Raw genomic sequence first — 17,752 nt, forward strand, 5'->3', positions numbered from 1 at the left:
GGGCCCAACAGTGGCTGCATGGCAGAGCTGGGATTCGAACTGTCAAGCTTTCAGTTGATAGTCCGAAGTTCTACCCACTATCCCCACTTGGAGAAAACGAACAGTGTCCCATCTTTTTTGGAAGTAAGGTTTGTACACTGATACGGTAAAACTGATGCATTTTACAAACAAGCCTCTTGCGCCCTCTAGTGGCAGAAGCATAAATAACAGCAATAAGCGTCTGTTTACTGTCGTCAAGCAACAAGACGGCGAGGGCAGAAGAACAGTGTAGTAAATTATACAGCTGTTTAAACTCTAATATTAACTTTAAAATACAATATTAACTATTTATTACTGTTACATTCCAACATTATTATTAAAATGTCTGCGTCTGCTAAAGCGAAAGAGAAGGAGCCGGTGGACATCGTTCACCAAAACGCCATTCATGTGGAGACGATTCATAAAGAACAGCGCTGTCAGAAACTCTACACACAGTTTAACATCAATCCCTTCAAAAAGCGTAAGTCCAGATATTTACTGACCCGCTTATGTTATATTTAACCACTACAGAGCAGGTATTATTTAGGTGGTGGATGATTCTCAGCACTGCAGTGACACTGACATGGTGGTGGTGTGTTAGTGTGTGTTGTGCTATAAAAAGTGGATCAGACACAGCAGCGCTGCTGGAGTTTTTAAATACCGTGTCCACTCACTGTCCACTCTATTAGACACTCCTACCTAGTTGGTCCACCTTGTAGATGTAAAGTCAGAGACGATCGCTCATCTATTGCTGCTGTTTGAGTTGGTTTTAATGTTATGGCTGATCAGTGTACATAGATCAGGTTTACATACGTAACATAGGGCCAAAAGTATGTAGACACAACTTCTAATTTTTGAGTTCGGGTGTTTTAGTCATATCATACAACCTCAAATCAGAAAGTTTTCTTACATGCAAGAGTTTCTTACAATTACTTTGACTTTTATTTGATTGCAGACAGGATGAACCTGAGATATTTCATGTTTTATCTGATCAACTTCATTTCATTTATTAATAAACATCCATTCCTGCATTTCAGGCCTGCAACACATTCCAAAAAAAGTTGGGACTGGGGCAATTTAGTGCTAGTAAAGAGGTGAAAAAACTAAATAAATGGGGTCGTATAATATGTCTGCAATCAAATAAAAGTAAAAGTTAATGTAAAAAAAACACTGCATTTTATTATTATTATTATTATTGTTATTGCATTTTCCATACTGTTCCAACTTTTTCTGATTTGGGGTTGTATATGGTAACAGTATAAAACCAGTACACCAACCAATACAAAGTAAATAATATCTTCTTAGAGTGAGATTAAGTGAATTAAACTTCCAAAGACTTTTGGGTGCCAGTAATTTTGGAACTGACTTTACCTGTAATGCACTATATAAACATAAATATGTGGACACCTTTACTAATTATTGTATATTAAGCCACACCTATTGCTCACAGGTTTAAAAATATAGTATTATTTTAGGTTATGTGCTTCCACGGTGGCTCAGTGGGTAGCCCTGTCGCCTCACAGCAAAAAAATCCTGGGTTCGATCCCCAGGTGGGGCGGTCCGGGTCCTTTCTGTGTGGAGTTTGCATGTTCTCCCCGTGTCTGTGTGGGTTTCCTTCGGGAGCTCCGGTTTTCTCCCACAGTCCAAAAACATGCAGTCAGGTGAAGGTTTGACATTAAACTTGTGAACTGATGAATCTTGTGTAACCAGTAACTACAATTTCTGTCATTAATGTAACCCAAGTGTAAAACATTAGCTGTCAGTAAAAAAGATGAATAACTACTCAGTGTTTGCACATGTATGTGTTTCCACAATTCTGTCCATGTTCTCCAAAAATAAACAAAATACTGTAATGCTTTTGGGTATCATTATTATTTATTCTGTATTTTCAGTGCACATTTTGCCTGATAAACCCATGTCGAAGAAAATGCATGAGCAGATCGAAGAGGACCGTGAGTATTTCATCATAAAAAGTATTTACATTTTAGTGTGATTATTTACAGTCATTTCATGTAGTGGAAAACTACAAACAAGCATCAACATCAACTGGATTATTATTTTACAAGATTTTCTTTTTAAATTAATAAAGACTTGATGTAATGAATCAGGTTTTGTATTCATTTACTATGATTAAGAATTTTATTTACTACTGAGCTCAGTCCACTAAATTCAGGTATTAAAATGCAGGTTAATGAAAATAACCTTAAATGATGTAATTTTTTTTCTGTTTCTGAAGCCGCATTTCTTAAGGCCATTCATGAAGCACATTTAGAACCAACGAAGAAGTACGCTCATCCCATGACTGAGGCTCAAGAAATCGGATGGATCTCGTCTCCTCTGGTAGGGCTGTTGGAAATGTTTGAGTAAAATTAGTGAATAGGACTGAACCATACCAGGTGATATAATGTCTTTAAAAACTGTTGGCATCACTAAACAGTGACATGTGATCATCAGCATGTCATAACCTTGTTATAAGCTTTTTATCTGACAAGTTGGGCTTGTGTCATCCTTGAACGTGATGTACAGAGGGCAGTTGTAGCCTAGCGGTTAAGGTACTGGACTAGTAATCAAAAGGTCACTGGTTCAAGCCCCACCACTGCCACTGTTGCCACTGTTGGACCCTTAAGCAAGGTCCTTAACCCTCAATTGCTTAGGCTTGAAACCCCATCAGCTTTGGATAAAAGCGTCTGCTAAATGCCGAAGTGTAAATGGTGTGTCAAAGAATGTAATCCTGTCGATATGGAGACATCATGACACTGAACTCATAAAACATTTTTTCATATTTCAGATTGTTTCAGATCGCACAGACAGAAGACTGAACTTTCCCCGACAGAATTCTGAAATCACCAAGTACATGGATGCTGCCTGGCGGGTAAAGGAACAGACCCAGATGAACAAATGAAAGAAAAGACGTTCTCCGTCACTGCCTCAGTACATGCTTCAGTGTGCCTGTTTCTGTCTAGTCATCAAATTGTCTCAGATGCTTTAATAAACTTGTGTGCCATCTAATAAGTCAGTGTAGTCTCATAATTGTTTGGACGTCAGTGGTTAAAACATATTTGCTGAGTAGACATAGTGTAGAGCCCAGGTTGATCTAATTATTATTTAGATACAAGTGGCATCACCGTGGCATCATGGCCATGTTTCCTTTTTGGCACAAAAGGTCATGTAATGTAGAAATGCAGTCCCTTCACAAGAATCTGTACCTCTGGAAAGATTTCTTAACATCCACAGTTGTTTTACACATCTTTGTTAGGCACGGTGGCTAAGTAGGTAGCACTATCTCCTCACAGCAAGAAGGTCCTGGGTTCGATCCCCAGGCTGGGCGGTCCAGGTCCTTTCTGTGTGGAGTTTGCATGTTCTCCCTGTGTCTGTTTGGGTTTCCTCCGGGAGCTCCGGTTTCCTCCTACAGTCCAAAGACGTGTGACATATAAATTTGTGAACTGATGAATCTTGTGTGATGAGTAAATAACGTTTCTGTCATGAATGTAATCAGAGTGTAAACCATGATGTTAAAATCCTAATAAAACAAACAAACACATCTTCATTATTTCCATAATAGTAGTAATGGAATTTGTTCAGCTGTTTTGTTGCACATTACTGCCAGCAGAGTCACTAACTTCAGGTTAAAGAAAGTATTCTGTATGTAGCCTGTTCATTGTGTTATGTAGTTTTTAAGAGAAAATGACATTAAGCTGTTTCACTTAATATAACATGTCACCATAAATAACAGTTATGTGGTCAACAGTCCCGTTTTGGGTCTGAATGGTCACGTTCACAACAAGCAGTTTTTGAAGCCACTACTAGAGGGCAGCAAAAAGTAGGCTTGAGATTTGCTGATGTTTGAAAACATTACATCTAATTTCTACTTTGTAAGTTAAATGGGGGTTCTTTAGGGACAGTGGTAGTCGAGTGGGTAGAAATTTGAGCTATCAACTGAAAGGTTGAGAGTTTGAATCCCAGCTCTGCCATGCAGCCACTGTTGGACCCTTGAGCAAGGCCCTTAACCCTCTCTGCTCCAGGGACGCAGTGTAATATCTGACCCTGTGCTCTGATCCCAGCTTCCAAGCAAGTTGGAATATGCAAAGAAAGAATTTCATTGTACTGTACACTTCACTCACTCTCTTAACCGCTTATCCAATTAGGGTCGTGGGCGGATACTGGAGCCTATCACAGCTTTTCAATGGGTGCAAGGCACACAGTAACACCCTGGATGGGGCGGCAGTCCATCGCAGGGCAGACACACATACACACATCCATTCACCTATAGGTGAAACCTGACTGCATGTTTTTGGACTGTGGGAGGAAACCCATGCAGACACGTGGAGAACATGCAAACTCGGCACAGAAAGGACCGGGACCTCCCCGCCTGGGGATCGATACCCAGGACCTTCTTGCTGTGAGGTGACAGTGCTACCCACCGAGCCACCGTGCCGCCCTTACTGTACACCTGTATATGTATATGACAAATAAAGGCATTCTATTCTATTCTTGTTTCAATGCATTTTACAAAATCTCTGTAAATGTGGTTTGCATTAAGATTGCTCATTTTAACCACATTTGTTTCTTTTGTATATTTAGTAGTGTCACTCTTTAATACTTTTACAGTGACCTGTCTGAGAAAAGCAATCTTCAGCTTTAAAAAAACCACCTAAAGACCCTGATTCAAACTGCAAAGAAGGTAAACTTAAACAGCTCTGTGGCATCTATCCCCTAATGCAGTGTTGCAATGTAATGTTGAACATATGAAACATCTTTTTGACTTCAAAAAAGTCAGAATTGCATTTTAAATAGTAAGAAAGGGTACATAAAGTGTTCCTTTAAAGGGGATCAGGGCCTAATCACGACCGAGACTGCAGCCATGGTGTTGAAGGGCACCGCCCCATAACAAGCCTCTGAAGTGGCAACTAATACTTGATGATGATTGGTCTAAAAACATGATTGACAGCAGAATTCTGTTACGTGATTGGCTGCAGTTGAAAATGATTGACATGCTCTACACCTTCCATTACGCCCACTGGTGCTCCGGTCAACAGTATTCAGAGTTGCCAGATTCTCAGTTTTTACGCCTACTGAGCTCGTTTGAAAATGCAGTCGCGGATGAAGATTTTTTGGATACTTTCATTACAAAGAGTACAGAATTAAAATTGTGAATTTATTGTGAATTATGTACTGATTCGCTAGCTTTTCTGGAAATGCGGTTCGTATTATAAAACACTATAATAATTTTGTAATGTTGTTAACAACACAACGAAAAAATATTGCTAATAATAATATCACTAAAATGCTTCTCAAAAGTATAGATTATGATATAAAAAACAAAGTAACATTACCATTAGTTTTAAGAGTAGTAAACAACTTAAATTCTGGGCTAGTTTCAGCTTCTGAAAAGCGGGTTTATCCAAACCTTGAGCTGTATAATTTTACCAGACCTGGCAACCTTGGCGGCATTCCACTTCTCTTTTTAAAGGACAGAAAGACCATTGTGCTTTACTGACCACCATTTAAACACAGTGTCGCTAGCAACAGTTCGCTTAATGCTCCGGCTGACCGTGTGTACGTGGAATCGTTTATAACAATAACAGTCGAATACGATGGAATATCCAGAAGAGATGTTTATAATATGGATGTGTCGTGTTTTACTCCGTTAACCCCCATTTAAAACACAAGGTAAGTTGAAGCCGTTAGCTCGGTTGCTCCGGCTAACGGCTAGTACACTATTTAGGCAGCCTATGTAGGGCACTGTTTATACCGGCGGTTACCGAAGTGGCTGCAGCTCCATGGGAACCATGACCATCGTCCAGGGGTTCTGGGAAACATTGCGCACATTAAATCCATAAATAATTCGTGCTGTTCGACTGTATGCGATGGCATGATTACATCAAAAAGCGGCGGCACGGTGGCTAAGTGGGTAAAACAGCAAGAAGGTCCTGGGTTCGATCCCCAGGTGGGACGGTCCGGGTCCTTTCTGTGTGGAGTTTGCATGTTCTCCCCGTGTCTGCGTGGGTTTTCTCCGGGTGCTCCGGTTTCCTCCCACGGTCCAAAGACGTGCGATGAATTGGAGACACTAAACTGTCCACGACTGTGTTCGATATAACCTTGTGAACTGATGAATCTTGTGTAATGAGTAACTACCGTTCCTGTCATGAATGTAACCAATGTAAAAAACATGATGTTAAAATCCTAATAAACAAACAAACAAATATATATTTATGGTATGTATATATACTGGACCCACAATGACCTGACCAGGATAAAGCGGTGGTAAAACATTCAAATGAAATGAAATGTAAGTGGGCAGTGGGAGAAAAACTATTAATAGAAAGGAAATAGGATTCTCTTCCACAATGTTCAATTACAGAATGTGTCAAAGATACACATTAATCAACATTAACTTCATCATTAAAAGTTTTTATACGTTTTTTGTGATTCACACATTTTTATAAACAGTTTGTGTTTATTCAGTCAGTAAAAACAGCTGTAACATTTAACTGTAGGTCAGATGTGATAAAGAAAAGCACACAATACATTCATTTTTTTTAAACATAGTATTTCTGTGGGTTATTAATAACGTCTGTGTTCATTTATGGAGAATTCTGAGATAATACTTTCCTTTTCACTTATCAGACATGTTATGATGGAGTCAGCAGAAACCAGAAAATATGTACAGAATCTTCATCCTGCTCACTCACAGGTACATGTAAACTGTATGTTTAACTGTAAAATAGGGATGGAACGATACACTCTACCCGCGATGCGATTCACGATACTGGGTTCACGATACGATTTCCCCCCGATTTTTTTTTAAACAAAATGAAATTGAAGACAAATTAAGACAAAGTTTCCTTTCATAATTTCTCTTTAAAAAATAAAATAAAATACTGTATTTGTGCTTATATTTTATTAATCTAAATAATGAATGTCCTTTTATTTCTGAGGTAGGCACAAACTATGCAAAACAATGCTTATTGTGTAAAAAAACTGAAATGAAACAGATCCCACATTAAATAAATAAATAATTCAGATAAAGAAAATATCCTCACATTAATACATTTGGCTGGAAAATTCCGAACCTGGCAACCCTGTAGTGACAGCAACCAGGCGAGGGCGATAGCGCCAGCGCCCTCTCCTGTTTAAAGTGAATATTGATTCATCATACATGTAAACCGATTTGAATCGTTACACATGTGAATCGATTTATAACTGTCTTGTGGTGCATCGTTACATCCCTACTGTAAAATCATTGTTTTATAACATTTATACTGACTTTTTGTTAAAAAAAATAAAAAATTGTACTGACCTTTTGTAAGGATTTTTACTGACTTTTTTTTTAGAAAGAATATAGGCAAGGTAAATGTTAGCCACAGTGCTAGGTTAGCATGTGGGAGACGTTAGTTTGTTGTAAATGAATATTAATTACATTACATGATATTATTTGCTGGAGACTATCCCAGCTTTTCAATGGCAGACACACACATACACACACACACAATCACCTATAGGGCAATTCAGTGTCTCCAATGAACCTGACTGCATGTTTTTGGACTGTGGGAGGAAACCGGAGCTCCCGGAGGAAACCCACGCGGACACGGGGAGAACATGCAAACTCTACACGGAAAGGACCCGGACCGCCCCGCCTGAGGATCGAACCCAGGACCTTCTTGCTGTGAGGCGACAGTGCTAGCCACCGAGCCACCGTGCCGCCCTCCTACTAAACAATAAAACAGCAGCAGGCAAGCTAGTGCTGGAGCACTGTTAAGATGCACTAAGATGCTGTTAGCTATATTCCATACTGCTTTGACACATATCCTGGTCTCTACACCATACATTTCTGCTAGCTTTTAAACATTACCACTAATCTTGTGTAGCTGATTTTGTTCATATTTATATTGCTTACATTACTGCTCACTGGTTAGCATCTTTTGGAGGACGTGAAGACGGAGACTCGGACATCTTCAAGTGGAGATTCAGCCAGCTCTCTGGATAGTATCGGCTCTGTGCACCAGGAGAGTGAAGGATTTTTTAAGAAGATTGTTATAAAGGAGGAACCAGAAGATGAAAGCTGCTGTAAGATGACAGGCCAGTCGGGTGCTAAATTATTCTCACTTTTTAATTCTCACTTCATCGAAACTAAGTCACACAATAGTCTGAATATTTCTGCTTCATTTGTCTTCTTTTAATGTTGGAACTTTAGACGGAGGGTCAACACGCTCTGGGGATGAAATCACTCGAGTGGAGCAGCAGAACGAAGGAATAGTGAAGCTTGTAATAAAGGAAGAGGCTGAAGACGAAGACGACTCTTGTAAGACGATAATTCATCATTCTGATTCACGCTATAAGGCCAAAAGTGTTCGACATTATATTTCAGAACCATGAACCAATCTCATTAATATGGAGTGTATGGAGTTACCGCATCTTCTGTTGCAGCTATAACAGTCTCATAAGTGCTCATTTATTCAAAAGAGCATTTGCCAGGTCAGACAGTGATGTTGACTGACAATTGATATTCCAGTCCATCCCAAATAACCACGTGTTTATAGAAACCTTCATTTGTCATATATACACCGACAATGCATAACATTATGACCACTGACAGGTGAAGTGAATAACACTGATTATCTCTTCATCACGGCACCTGTTAGTGGGGGGGATATATTAGGCAGCAAGTGAACATTTCATCCTCAGAGTTGATGTTAGAAGCAGGAAAAATGGGCGAATTGTGATGGCTAGACGACCGGGTCAGAGCATCTCCAAAACTGCAGCTCTTGTGGGGTGTTCCCGGTCTGCAGTGGTCAGTATCTATCAAAAGTGGTCCAAGGAGGGAACAGTGGTAAACCGGCGACAGGGTCATGGCTCATTAAGGCACGTGTGGTCCGATCCAACAGACTGCTGAATTGCTGAAGAAGTTAATGCTGGTTCTGATAGAAAGGTGTCAGGATACACAGGGCATCGCAGTTTGTTGCGTATGGGGCAGCAAAAGGGGGACCAACACAATATCAGGAAGGTGGTCATAATGTTATGCCTGATGTACAGGTGTACAGTACAACAAAATTCTTTCTTTGCATATCCCAGTATGTTTGGAAACCGGGCTCAGAGCGCAGGGTTAGCCATTGCACGCCGCCCCTGAAGCAGAAAGGGGTTTAGGGCCTTGCTCAAGGGCCCGACAGTGGCTGCATGGCAGAGCAACCTTTAGTCCAAAGCCCTACCCACATGGCTACCACTGTCCCACTTTATGGACCTTGCTTTGCACACAGAGGTGAAATCTTGCTGAGAAACAGACAAAACACCTGAACTCAATGATTAGAAGGGGTGTCCACATACTTTAGGCCACATTGTGTATCTTTTTGGTGTTGGGTTTAGTTAGTGATTGTCAAACACATACTGATAGACTGCAAAACACTAAACTCAGAAAGACTGAGGTTTTTTAATTAAAACGAGAAACGAAATGTGCTTAAATCTACAGCACCAGGAAAAATAATGAATTTTTTAACATATTTAAATCTAAAACATCTTTTATAATTCGTTTTAAATGACACAAAGTGAAGAAGCAACTTGAGTATCGCCGTATAAATGACCCCAGTGTGTCGGTACGGCGCTAAAACTAATCAATCAGTCATTAGTTAGTGATTGTAAACCACTTGATTGAGTCACAAAAGTCTTTTTTTTTAAATCATGGTCGAGTTTTGCGCTTGATATTCATACAGTGTTAAATGATGGATCTCTAGGTGGTGAAGCAACAAGCTCTCTGGAACAGACCGCCTCTGGGGACAATCAGAACGGAGGACTCTTAAACAGGCCTGACAAAGAGGAAGAACCTGAAGATGACGATTACCTCTGTAAGACAGCAGGGCGTGTCCGAGTTCAGCCTCTTGTAATCACAAAAATGTTAAAAATCTTAAAGACCTCCAGCATGTGGTAATGACATTCATTTAAACATGTTTGTGTTATTATTTCCAGACTGTGAAGACTGCAAATCCTTCTACGTTAATTCGTGCGAGGTACACGGTCCTGCACTCTTCATCCCTGATACTACCGTTCCCATGGGGGTTGCTGACCGAGCGAGACAGACCCTTCCGTCTGGTCTGGAGATTCAGATGTCTGGTATTCCTAACGCAGGCCTGGGAGTGTTCAATCAGGGCGAGGCTATTCCGCTCGGTGTGCACTTCGGACCCTATCAGGGAGACATGGTAGACAGAGAGGAAGCCATGAACAGTGAATATTCATGGGTGGTGAGTTACTGTTTAAACACGTACTCATTAATCCAGAACTGTATGTGTATGAATGTATACAATGAGTCTGTCTGAAAACCTAGTGACCTCTCTACATAGACGCATTTTACGTCATCCTACGCTCCCGAGAAGAGGGCATGTCTGAATTCTTAAATACTTCAAAATGCTGCCTACCGAGACGCCTTATTTTGAAGTGATAATCTGACTGAATAATGATGGAGCATCCAGTGCTTCCAAGGCGGTGAAGGCAATCCCAGCATTCAGTGCGGCACTCACTGAAGTTTTCTCACAAAAAAATTACAAACATGGTAGACGGATGCAGAACAACGAACAGAGTTCTTTTCTCATTGATGTTTAATTTGTATAAAGGTGCACAAGTGACAGTTTAATTGTTTTTGGTACACGGAGGGAGATGTTAGCTGGCATGCTAGCAGGTTGTGCCACCTCACCCCATTGATTTGAATGTCTCGAGGCTAACTGTGCTAGCTTAGTAAGTGAAACCTGCAGTGACGTCATTGCAGTAATCACTGTCTAAGCAGTGTGTCTAAATAATCTGCCCTATGATGCCTAGTTCACACTACACTATTTTTGACCAGATTTTTGCTCGTTGACTGGTTGGCGCTAGATGTACCGGCTCGGAGGCAACTCGGCGTTCACTTTGGATCAAAACTCTGCTCTCAATCGCCATCAATCACTGCATGATAGCATGATAAATATTTGGATCAGTCAGTTGCGACTGGCGGTGAGTGCTATGTCAAACTAAAGCCAATGAGAATGCAAGATACGGGATGAGGGGAAACGCGGGGTAAAAGTGTAAAAACGTGGGGCGGGGGATAATATAGTTTCTATCAGAATACATCGGGACACACACAAGCCTTACAGTGTTTACAGCGTCCACGCCAACCCATAATACCAACACTGCATTGCAAAAGTATTTATTTACCTCCAACTCACTAGAGAACAGAACAGACGATCCCTGCTGTTCGCGTAGCCCAATCCACTTGAATTTATTTATTCTTCTTACTTGCTTTTACACTGCACATCAGCGCACTAACAATTTTGCTTGCGCACTTATTTCTGCCGTGTTTTTTTGGGACGTGGTATCATTAAACCCTTTACCACTACTCGCATGTGTTTTTGTGACAAAACGTAGTTTGGGAGACCAGACCGACTCATCCTGGTGATAGATGGTGTAGTGTGAGACCCCCTATCGCCGAGCAGTCGCATAGTTTGAAAACCACATCGACTTAAAAGACTCCCGACTGCAAGAGATCCAGTCGTGTAGTGTGAACTGTACAGCGATCTGACGACTCCCAAAGTGGTGTAGTGTGAACTTGGCATAAGTAGATGTCTTATTGGGCAGCTGCAGCAGCATTAGGCAGCAAGGCAGCTCACTAGGTTTCCGGACAGACCCTGTATATCATTATTCACTGACCGTGCTCCTAATTCGGAATACAGTGGAACCTTGAAACTCGACGTACGTCAGTTGGTTCTGGGAGTGGTGTTGAGTTTAAAAGACGTTGAGTTTCAAGGTATTGTTTTCCATAAGGATGTATGGGAAACCTGTTAATGCGTTCCATGGTTAATTCTGTGCAGTAGTAAAAGCATTTGTACCTAATATTTGTCATTGCTGTTTGAAATTAATAATGTATAATGACATTGTTACAGATATTCAGAAGTAATCAGTGTGAGGAATACATCGATGCCAGGAGAGAGACACACGCTAACTGGATGAGGTGAGGAATAAGTCCACGTTCTTCTGCTGCATGTTATTGGGTTTCTGGTTTCATATTTGGTGCAAAACCTTCACTCTGTATCCTTTAATAATTAAGACATTTTCCTTTTTTGGTCGATCTTTTTACAGGTATGTCAGTTGTGCTCGTAATGATGAGGAGCATAATCTAGTGGCACTTCAGTATCAAGGAATGATTCTTTACCGCTGCTGTCAACCCATCAAACCAGGACAGGAGCTCTCGGTGTGGTACGATGAGACTTACGCTAAAGATTTCAGCGTCACCTTCGACCTCCTTTGGAAGAAAAAGTCCTCCGCAGAAGGTTTGTTTAAACATTACACATTTGTTATACTTGTGTTTATTCCACCGATTACCTATGTACAGTTGAAGGGCAATACACTTACTTTGGGTTTAAAAGATTTTGATTGTTCTTTTCTGTGAGTGAATGATTTGTTGTTGATTTTCTAAAAGCTCCACTTACCATAGTTCTACAATTACTGACTGTAGTCCATCTGATTCTCTACATACCTTTTTAGCCTGCTTTCACTCTGTTCTTCAGTGGCCAGGACCCCCACAGGACCACCACAGAGCAGGTATTATTTAGGTGGTGGATCATTCTCAGCACTGCAGTGACACTGACATGGTGCTGGTGTGTTAGTGTGTGTTGTGCTGGTATGAGTGGATCAGACACAGCAGCGCTGCTGGAGTTTTTAAACACCGTGTCCACTCGCTGTCCACTCTATTAGACACTCCTACCTAGTCGGTCCACCTTGTAGATGTAAAGTCAGAGACGGTCGCTCATCTATCGCTGCTGTTTGAGTCGGTCGTCTTCTAGACCTTCATCAGTGGTCACAGGACGCTGCCCACGGGGCGCTGTAGGCTGGATATTTTTGGTTGGTGGACTGTTCTCAGTCCAGCAGTGACAGTGAGGTGTTTAAAAACTAAAAAAAAAAATTCAAGTCCCATACGTGTGCTAGCAAATCTTACTGAGTCGCCACCCAAAATGATGATGATAAAACACATTACACGTATTATTCTGTTTAACAGTTATTTCATTGCATCTCTTATTTCTTTGTTTTTTAGAAATGGAAAGCTCCCTTTTACTTCTCCTCTGCCCCTTCTGTCCACTTTCCTTCTCCTCTCAAAATGATCTCGACACACACGTCAGGAGACGCCACCTTGAGGAATACGTGCGACTCCTAAACTCAGAAGAGACTGATTTTGACAGTCTGATGCCGACCAGTAGCTACATCAGTCAGTGCACGACGTCGGCCACTCTGAGTGAAAACCTCTCTCACATACCGGTACAGAAAGGATGTTACATCTGCTCAGAGTGTGGCAAGAGTTTCACATACCCAAGTCGCCTCAAACGACACCAGCGCATTCACACAGGAGAGAAGCCCTATCACTGCCTAGAGTGTGGGAAGAGTTTTACTGAGAGCGCGCATCTTCAAATACACCAGCGCATTCACACAGGAGAGAAACCGTATCACTGCTCGCACTGCGAGAAGAGTTTCAACGACAAGAACGTTCTCCAAAGACACGAGCAGATTCACTCGGGCGAGAAGCCGTATCACTGCTCCGAGTGCGAGAAGAGCTTCACTCGCCTGAGCAGTCTCCAGCTGCACCAGCGCATTCACACAGGAGAAAAGCCGTATCGGTGTCCGCAGTGCGGAAAGAATTTCAGTCATCTGAGTCACCTCTATCAACACCAGCGCGTTCACACCGGCGAGAAGCCGTATCCCTGCTTGCAGTGTGGGAAGAGTTTTACCAATAGCAGCGATCTCCAGCGGCACCTGCGCATTCACACGGGAGAGAAACCATATCAGTGTTCACACTGTGGGAAAAGTTTCACACAGAAAGGTGGACTTCAAGTACACCAGCGCATTCATACGAGAGAGAGAAAGCCATTGACGGTGTGAAAAATAAACTTGTGTGGCCTCAGCTAGCAGCACAGATCTGTCATCTTGGGACGCCACAACCTACGATACATTTGTACAGTTTATAAATTTGTTTAATTTATTTTAGAGGACCATGTGCTTTTAAACGGATCTTTTAAATTGGTTGTTAGCTTAACATGTTCTTTTATCTCTCAAGTGTTCATATGATTTGTTCAAAGGTCTCCGTTCTTGGAGACATCATACCTTGACCCCAAGCCAAAATTGGAGCCAGGGTTTAGCTGCCTTTATACAACAGTTAGTTCCGACCTTACAATCTGATTGGTTGAGAAGCGTTCTAACCGTGCTGATATCGGTGATAACAGCACGGCCTTTTCACACCACAACTGTATTACTCCGCTGACGCGTTGCCAGTTACGACAGCTGAATACGCTGGAATTGGCGAGAAACTAACAGAATACAATTCGGCAAACAAGATGGGCTACGACGTGCTTTACAGACTGGCTGTTACACTATATGCCTTTTTTAGCCTACTGTGTTAAGGCAGGGTAGGGAATTTTTACCGTTGCATAGCAGCAACTCATTCGTTGTGGAACTACTTATAGTCGTGATGTTATTCGTGATAACACACTCCCTCTCGTGTTCTACTGCTTAAATAAAATCCATAGGGCACAAATTTGGTAATCCATTCAGGATCAACCCACGTAACACTGGCACATGTGGTACTGTGCAACAATACCACAAGAGGAAATACCCCGTCATAGCACTAAATGGCAAAAAGGAAGAACAACCACAGGGCAGCTGTAGTCTAGTGGTTAAGGTACTGGACTAGTGATCAGAAGTTTGCCGGTTCAAGCCTCATCTCTGCCAGGTTACCACTGTTGCGCTCCTAAGCAAGGCCCTTAACCCTCAATTGCTTAGAAAATATACTGGCACAGTACTGTAAGTCGCTTTTGATAAAAGCGACAGCTAAATGCAGAAAATCTAAATTGAAAAAAATCTAACCACGTTATCTTGATTAGCATAAAATGTTAAACAGCTTAAAATTCGAACTGTAGTAACAGGCTGTAATAATAACGAACTAATTTACCAATCGCCAAGAATTGCCTGCTGTTCGTTTAAATAAGGGTCATTTTAATTCATTTTTAACAGCTAATGCCTGATATCTGAATTGAGACCAAAGATGACACTAAGAAGATCACATCAGCAGCGGGGAAAGAAAGCAGAAATTTACAGACTGTGTGTGGTGAATTAATCCCTGTACACGTGAATTTATGTATACAGCGGTTCCTTGTAACTCAACGTCCCCTAAACCCAAAATCTTTGAAACTCAACACCCTTTGTCAAGAGATTTGTACCCTTAAACTCAACGTGAGTGAGACTGTCGCTTTGTTCAGCGTCATCAAAGTGCGAATACGAGATGATTCTGCGTTTGTGTGGAATAAGCGTCAGATCCAGTCTAAAAGCTCCACGCGTATCTGTGTTTATCTGGATTCTCCTCCCTGTTTCACTTTTAAACTTGTGTTACAGCTCCAGGTTCTGAGAAATTGTGAGAATCAGAATCAGCTCCTCCCAGAGTCTAAAACACTTTATGTATTAAAAGAACAACACTGAAACACTAAACTTCTCTTAATTATTACTAACCATAAGTTCTCTCCACTAATTACGAATCATAAGAAAAGAATAAAGAATTAAAGCTAAAATGCAGGTTTATTGTATTTTTGATTGCGTTTTAACTGTTTTTAATTGTATTTCAGTGTTTATATATTATATGTGTTATTTTCAGTGTATAAGTGTCAAAAACAACCTCATTATTTTACATTAGCCTAAAATATATGCAGTTCCACGGGACCATTAACAGGTTTCCCAAATATCCTTAAGGTAAAGTGATAGCTCAGTGGTTAAGGTACTGGACTAGTAAGCAGAAGGTTGCCGGTTCAAGCCCTGCCACCACCAAGTTGCCACTGTTGGGTCCCTGAGCAAGGCCCTTAACCCGCAATTGCTCATCGTGTTCAGCTCATTGTGTAAGTCGCTTTGGATAAAAGCGTCTGCTAAATGCTGAAAATGTAAATGTCAAAAATACCTTAAAACTCAACGCCACTCCCAGAACCAATTCACGCTAAGTTCCAAGGTACCGCTGTATTTTTAGCCAAAGAATTGGATTTTTATATCTTAATAGTAAGGTATGTATAATGTATGTTAAATTAGCTAGAACTGCTTAATTAGCCAATGTGTTGGCAATATATGAGACACAGCTGCGTCTCTACTTTTTATAATCTTGTTTAATTAGTACAGTGCAGTTGTAGCCTAGTGGTTAAGGTACTGGACTAGTAACTGAAAGGTCACTGGTTCAAACCTCACCACTGCCAGGTTGCCACTGTTGGGCCCTTGAGCAAGGCTCTTAACCCTCAAATGTTTGGACAATATACTGTCACAGTACTGTAAGTTGCTTTGGATAAAAGCATCTGCTAAATGCCGAAAATGTAAATGTAGTCCAATGACTAAAAAATACTTAAAATGAACTATCGGTTTTACCTATTTGGTTTGAAATATGCATTCGGAATGATTCAGACAGTATTTCTGTTGATGCACCTGTTTTACTGTCACATTGGCAATGTTACGCCGTACTTTTCATTTATAAAGACTAGCTGACATGAAACAAAATGGTTTAATATTTTGTTGGGTCACTGGGCTTGTTGCTCACCAATTAACTATGGACTAATGTTGACTAATGGTCAATTATCTTTTTTTAAATAGTGGAATTTGCACCATGGTGATAAATATTTCTAAAATAAATTGCACAAGACGTCAACCTTTAATAATGTTGAAAATAGACGTTTATCTGCTGAGAATCTGGTCTCTTTGATTTCTGCAACATGGGGAACACAGACTGCACTGTGGTTTTAAGACATTAAAGAGAAATGAAGACAAACACCTATGTTTGCTAGATGCTACTTGAACTTTCACTGAAACTGGGTTTAGAAACATTAGATTTTTTTTTGCATCAAACTCTGAAGGTGTGTTCTGTGTAAAAAGTAATCATTGGAAAATGACTAACTTGTTAAATATGGTGGGGCACCAGTGATGTTTTGGGGACCCACTGGACCCACAGAACTCTTATGGAGTTTGTGTGTGTGTGTGTGTGTGTGTTTTAACAATGCAAAGATGTTTATAATTTACATTAAAAACGAATGGAGCTTTAACAGAAGGCAAAGCAAGAGTTGTATAAAACTGCATGAGCAGCTAAACTGGCCTTTTAAAGAACAGAACAATGATTCTCAATACGTGATTCCAAGGAATTTGTGGATATGTAGGGAAAATATCAGTGTTTATCAAGAAAAACTGCATTGCCGCTCAGGTGGCGCAGCGGTAAAAACACACACTGGAACCAGAGCTGGGATCTCGAATGCATCGTATCGAATCTCGGCTCTGCCTTGCCGGCTGAGGCTGAGCGGCCACATGAACAACGATTGGCCTGTTGTTCAGATGGGCGGGACTAAGCCGGATATGGGTCTCTCTCTGTCAGACTGGTGCAATTACGACCTCTGCTGGCTGACTAGAGGCGCCTACACAGAGATGAGGAAAGAGTGCTCTTAGGGTGTGTCTCTCCGCACACAACGCTAGATGGCACAACACTCGTCAATGTGTGGGTGATAAGTCCCAAAGACGTGCAAGTGAGGTGAATTGGAGAACTGATGAATCTTGTGTAATGAGTAACTACCTGTTCTGTCATGAATGTAATCAAAGTGTGAAACATGACGTTAAAATCCTAATAAACAAACAAACGTCATTGCTTTGTGATGGTTGGCTGCACAGATGGGTCAGCAATGCCCTCTGTCTCGTGTTGCTTGTACCAGCTCGGCCACTGATTATG

The 17,752-nt window shown here is 41.1% G+C and overlaps 2 protein-coding genes across 3 annotated transcripts; both read left to right on the forward strand.

Moving 5' to 3' along the window:
- Window positions 1–279: 279 nt before the first annotated feature.
- Window positions 280–3,030, forward strand: cfap144 (cilia and flagella associated protein 144). The gene is made up of 4 exons (XM_062997086.1): window positions 280–499; window positions 1,911–1,970; window positions 2,255–2,358; window positions 2,807–3,030. The coding sequence occupies exons 1-4, from the start codon at window positions 361–363 to the stop codon at window positions 2,918–2,920; spliced, it is 417 nt and encodes a 138-aa protein (XP_062853156.1). The 5' UTR covers window positions 280–360; the 3' UTR covers window positions 2,921–3,030.
- Window positions 3,031–5,572: 2,542 nt separating this feature from the next.
- On the forward strand, window positions 5,573–15,581 carry LOC134317227 (histone-lysine N-methyltransferase PRDM9-like). 2 transcript variants are annotated; one of them, XM_062997992.1, is made up of 9 exons: window positions 5,573–5,688; window positions 6,646–6,712; window positions 7,935–8,097; window positions 8,213–8,320; window positions 9,744–9,854; window positions 9,976–10,247; window positions 11,916–11,983; window positions 12,112–12,302; window positions 13,064–15,581. In XM_062997992.1, exons 2-9 carry the CDS (start codon window positions 6,653–6,655, stop codon window positions 13,900–13,902), a joined length of 1,812 nt encoding a protein of 603 aa, XP_062854062.1. In that variant the 5' UTR covers window positions 5,573–5,688; window positions 6,646–6,652; the 3' UTR covers window positions 13,903–15,581. The 2 variants fall into 2 exon arrangements, with proteins under 2 accessions (XP_062854062.1, XP_062854063.1); XM_062997993.1 differs by having other exon boundaries at window positions 7,935–8,085.
- Window positions 15,582–17,752: the final 2,171 nt, after the last annotated feature.

This window comes from Trichomycterus rosablanca, chromosome 6, assembly GCF_030014385.1.
Source record: "Trichomycterus rosablanca isolate fTriRos1 chromosome 6, fTriRos1.hap1, whole genome shotgun sequence".
Classification (NCBI taxonomy): Eukaryota; Metazoa; Chordata; class Actinopteri; order Siluriformes; family Trichomycteridae; genus Trichomycterus; species Trichomycterus rosablanca.

What these genes read in the sequence shown, in the direction of transcription:
- cfap144 (XM_062997086.1), top strand. Translation starts at nt 361, where the DNA reads ATGTCTGCGTCTGCTAAAGCGAAAGAGAAGGAGCCGGTGGACATCGTT. An exon ending in TGAGCAGATCGAAGAGGACC is followed by an intron (nt 1,971 to 2,254) that starts GTGAGTATTTCA and finishes CTGTTTCTGAAG; the next exon opens with CCGCATTTCTTAAGGCCATT. An exon ending in GATGGATCTCGTCTCCTCTG is followed by an intron (nt 2,359 to 2,806) that starts GTAGGGCTGTTG and finishes TTCATATTTCAG; the next exon opens with ATTGTTTCAGATCGCACAGA.
- LOC134317227 (XM_062997992.1), top strand. Translation starts at nt 6,653, where the DNA reads ATGATGGAGTCAGCAGAAACCAGAAAATATGTACAGAATCTTCATCCT. An exon ending in TGAAGATGACGATTACCTCT is followed by an intron (nt 9,855 to 9,975) that starts GTAAGACAGCAG and finishes TATTATTTCCAG; the next exon opens with ACTGTGAAGACTGCAAATCC. An exon ending in GAAAAAGTCCTCCGCAGAAG is followed by an intron (nt 12,303 to 13,063) that starts GTTTGTTTAAAC and finishes TTTGTTTTTTAG; the next exon opens with AAATGGAAAGCTCCCTTTTA.